Here is a 3,854-nt window from a genome sequence, read left to right as displayed (position 1 = left end):
AACTATGGATTACGAGGTCTTTGGTTTGATTACTGGATCGAGCCAAAAACTGTTAAGGTAGATATCTGATTTCTGAAATACTCATTACCTGAGTTATTTATTTAGTAAAAATATCATCCTAAAAAAACATTACGTTTACAATGCACAATTGCTAAGCAAAAAACAAAACAATTGCTAACAAAAAGAGAAGAGTCATATGACAATTTTCAACCTCTTAGGTTTCGTACGTCACACATACTGACCCAAATTTTACTAACATTCGGTACGCATGATTTCATATGATTTAAACCTTTTGTTTCACTTAATAAAATAATGATATTATAAAAATTTGGACGCTGCGTCAGGCTTTATGAATCAGCTTTGTGATATTCAAACGAATAACGAATAATTATTATGTCGGCTGTTATTGTATGTTGCGTAAATTATGATTTATAGGTGAAAGCGGCCGCAGTATATTGTTTTAATCTTTTAAAGGTTGCGTTTATTTTAATTTGCAAGTCATTTACCGTATAAGCTTTAATACTTACTTATATCGACGGTCCCTACGTACATAAAGACATGTCAAAAACCGAGGTTTACAGGAGAGCGTTATTTATGTTCAAACCGCTCTAGAAATAATTCTATGTACAATTATAATTATTATTTTTCTATAATGTTTTATTAGCTTTAGGAACTTTATAATGGTATTTCTACATATTTTCTTTTTTATATTTTCTTGGAAAAACTGATAGATGACTGTTTCTACGCTGATATTAAAATAAAAGCATGTCAGACATGTCTATGATACCTTTTTATACGCAGGAAAGAAGAAAACAGTTAATAAAATGTAATTTAAATAAATTGATTTATTAAAATGTAGAATTATGTTACAGTTTTCAAACGGATATGTTAAACATCCTAAGATCGCCACCCATGGATATAAAAAATACATCAATGAAGACATATCGCTTTATACGCGGTTTCATTCATTCGGGGTAGGACTATATTTCTTGTAATGTAAATAAAGACATGTCCTTAAATAAAATAATCAGGATTGTGTTTTATTAATTAAACAAGGTTTATAATTGAAAATAATTTATTGTTAATTAATAATTGTTGTAGCATCTAAACAATATCGTACTTATAGTCTCATTGAAGCAGGAACTAAACATTAAAAATCACAGTTTTCTAAGATTAATAATTAACCATTTTTATTTAAGCATGAACCTAAGCTTAATTATGTATCTAAATAATTAGTTATATTTAATAATCATCACAGCATTATTCAGACTGATTCATCTTATTACTATTAAAGTTTTCTTAATAGTTAAATAACAAAATAAAATGTATAGAAAAATAGAAAGTATAAATAAATTTAACAATCTTCTTCGTCATTACCTTGTTCTTCCTTACTATGCTTGAGGTTATTATAGAATGTATGATACTTTTTTGGGATAATCATCGTATCGCATAAACTAATCAAGTCTCTATATTTCACTTCAGTGATAGGAATAGGATTATTGTACACCTTCTCTAGTATTACTTCTTTCTCCTTCTTTTTTCTTCCTCTAGTCAGTTTTAAATTATTGCCACAGTTCAGTTTTCTATAATTTTCTTCAAAAAAATTGTACTTAAATTCAATAATATCTGAATTATTCCTTTGCACTTTTACTTCTCTTATCTTATTCCAAGAAATTTTCTCTAAATTTGTATCTTTTATCCAGTTTTTAGTATGTAGCCACGCTTTGAAATCCAGAACCAAGTCTTGGTTCACTTCTACGACTGTATAAGGTGGACTATTCTGTTTCGCCCAACGAACCAGTGTGTACCATTCATCTGGGGTGTAAATAAGTTTATTTTTTGAAGAACGCTCTATTAATGCGTGAACGCTATCTGCCTCGTTTTGAGTATGCCCTTTTTCCAAGAATCTATGGCACACATCTACCTTAAATGTATTGCTTACATACAAGTACATAAAAAAAACAATTCGATTGCGATTCTGACCGGCACAGTTGTCCGACCAGAATCTAAAATCTTTAACGCCAGCTTTAACCTTGTTGTTAATGAAAGAAAACAAACAACTAGACACTTCATTCGCGCCACGTTTAGCAACTGTTTCATCCCATATGTAGCAAGTAGCCTCCTTTAACCCAGCATGGAAAATGGTAAAATTATATACTGATAGTTTCCTTTTGTAATACAGCACACTAATTTCGCCATGTGGAGTGTTATTTATTTTTTGGAAGTCAAACATCGCTGTGCAAATATCAGAAGGATTCGATTGAGCTTCAATTTTATCAACGTTTTTTAATTCCCTGGCAAGTTTTTTGTTATCCATGTGTGACTTATGCTTCAGTTTATCATCATTGGTTGGCGAGGTGTTGTTTTTCATTGCGTGACACAGGTCGCATTGGTCTTTCTTAGGTAAGTGAAAAGCTATATTTAGTTCTTTGTTAATAATATCTTTGTATTGTCTTACAGAAGTAGCTATATTTTCAGTTATATTCAGCTCTTTACACCATACAGTATACAGGTCGTACATTTTTTTAAACGTCAATTCACTATCTAAGTACTGTTTATTTGAGTCTTTGCGCGTATAATGACTTTCTATGGGCGCAAAACATTTAACATGTTGAATTACATTTTCTTTCATTGTAGCATTTATAATAGTTTGGTGATTTTGATGAAAACCCCTCATGTCTTTAGTACAAATACCCATATTTTTATCATGCTTGTCGATGGCAGATTGTATAAAAGTGTTACTTATTGAAAATGTATTTTTAAACATGGTTTTGCATACCATAATCTTCTCTTTAATGCCAATACCAGACAAAAGCGGCAAAAAAAACTTATAAACATTTAACCTCTTGGAATCCTGTGTCCATTGTTTTTTTCTTATTTCTTTCACATGTGACACAATAAAAGACCACTGACGAGAATGATCACCTAGATTCCAAAAGGTTTTGAATATATTTTGGCGAGCTACCACATCAAACTTTTCAAAACATTTTAAGCGACATGTAGATGGACATGGACCCTTTATTTGTTTTGCCATTTGTTGTTTTCCGGATCGAGATTTATGAGCTTCGCCTAAATTGACAAGCACCTTTCTTTTTTCATCTAGCCAGTTAGATTTGTTAGTAATTCTGTTCCTTGTTATTGCTTTTTTTACATACTGACGCTTTTTTTTTCGTTGGTGCGGTGTTGATGAACCAGACATTTCACTGGATCCTAACGGGCTTGATCTTAAGGTTTCATCAGATAGGATAACAGAACTTTCGCTTAAACAGTTACATTCATTTACAGTGTCTCCAAAGGTCATGCATGGACTTGGCATGGGAGTTGAAACCAAAGATTCTTCATTATTATCATTTTCAGGTATCGGTTGTGGTGTTTCATTTTCACAAATGGGCATGTTAAGGTCAATTCCATCATTCGAAATTTCCCCTACCGTATCGATTATATAATTTAAATCACTTTGCGATAGTATATCAGCTGATGTATGATTTTACTCTCCATCACTATGTGCTTCGGCAACTTGTCTTTCGTCGTTAGAAACTTTCAAAGGCCGATCCTCAAGATCCATTGAAATATCTTTTTTGGTACATACACGTGTCTCTAAAAAGAAAAAAATAATTTATGTAGTAAACGTAAATGAAAACAAATCCATAAATAAATTTATAGTTACACGTATATACAAACATGTAGGACATGACTTCATATACTTCGATAAAAAACAAAAACTTTGTTTTCTTTGTAATAATTATTTAGGAAATCCTATTTTAAACAAGCATGTAACATTAAAATTATTTGTGAAATAATTATATTTTCATGACTATATCATAGTATAAGCGGATATGTCTGATATGACCGCT

General features: G+C 31.1%; 1 protein-coding gene across 1 annotated transcript; it reads right to left on the bottom strand.

Moving 5' to 3' along the window:
* Window positions 1–1,354: 1,354 nt before the first annotated feature.
* On the bottom strand, window positions 1,355–3,450 carry LOC120626027. The gene has a single exon (XM_039893307.1). The coding sequence runs from the start codon at window positions 3,392–3,394 to the stop codon at window positions 1,355–1,357; it is 2,040 nt and encodes a 679-aa protein (XP_039749241.1). The 5' UTR covers window positions 3,395–3,450.
* Window positions 3,451–3,854: the final 404 nt, after the last annotated feature.

Source organism: Pararge aegeria, chromosome 8 (genome assembly GCF_905163445.1).
Source record: "Pararge aegeria chromosome 8, ilParAegt1.1, whole genome shotgun sequence".
Taxonomy (NCBI): domain Eukaryota; kingdom Metazoa; phylum Arthropoda; class Insecta; order Lepidoptera; family Nymphalidae; genus Pararge; species Pararge aegeria.
The sequence above is the reverse complement of the archived record's forward strand: the minus strand, read 5'-3'. Positions and strand labels throughout refer to the sequence as shown.

Bases quoted from the DNA above. Each gene is read 5' to 3' on its own strand.
- LOC120626027 (XM_039893307.1), bottom strand. From the start codon at position 3,394: ATGCCCATTTGTGAAAATGAAACACCACAACCGATACCTGAAAATGAT.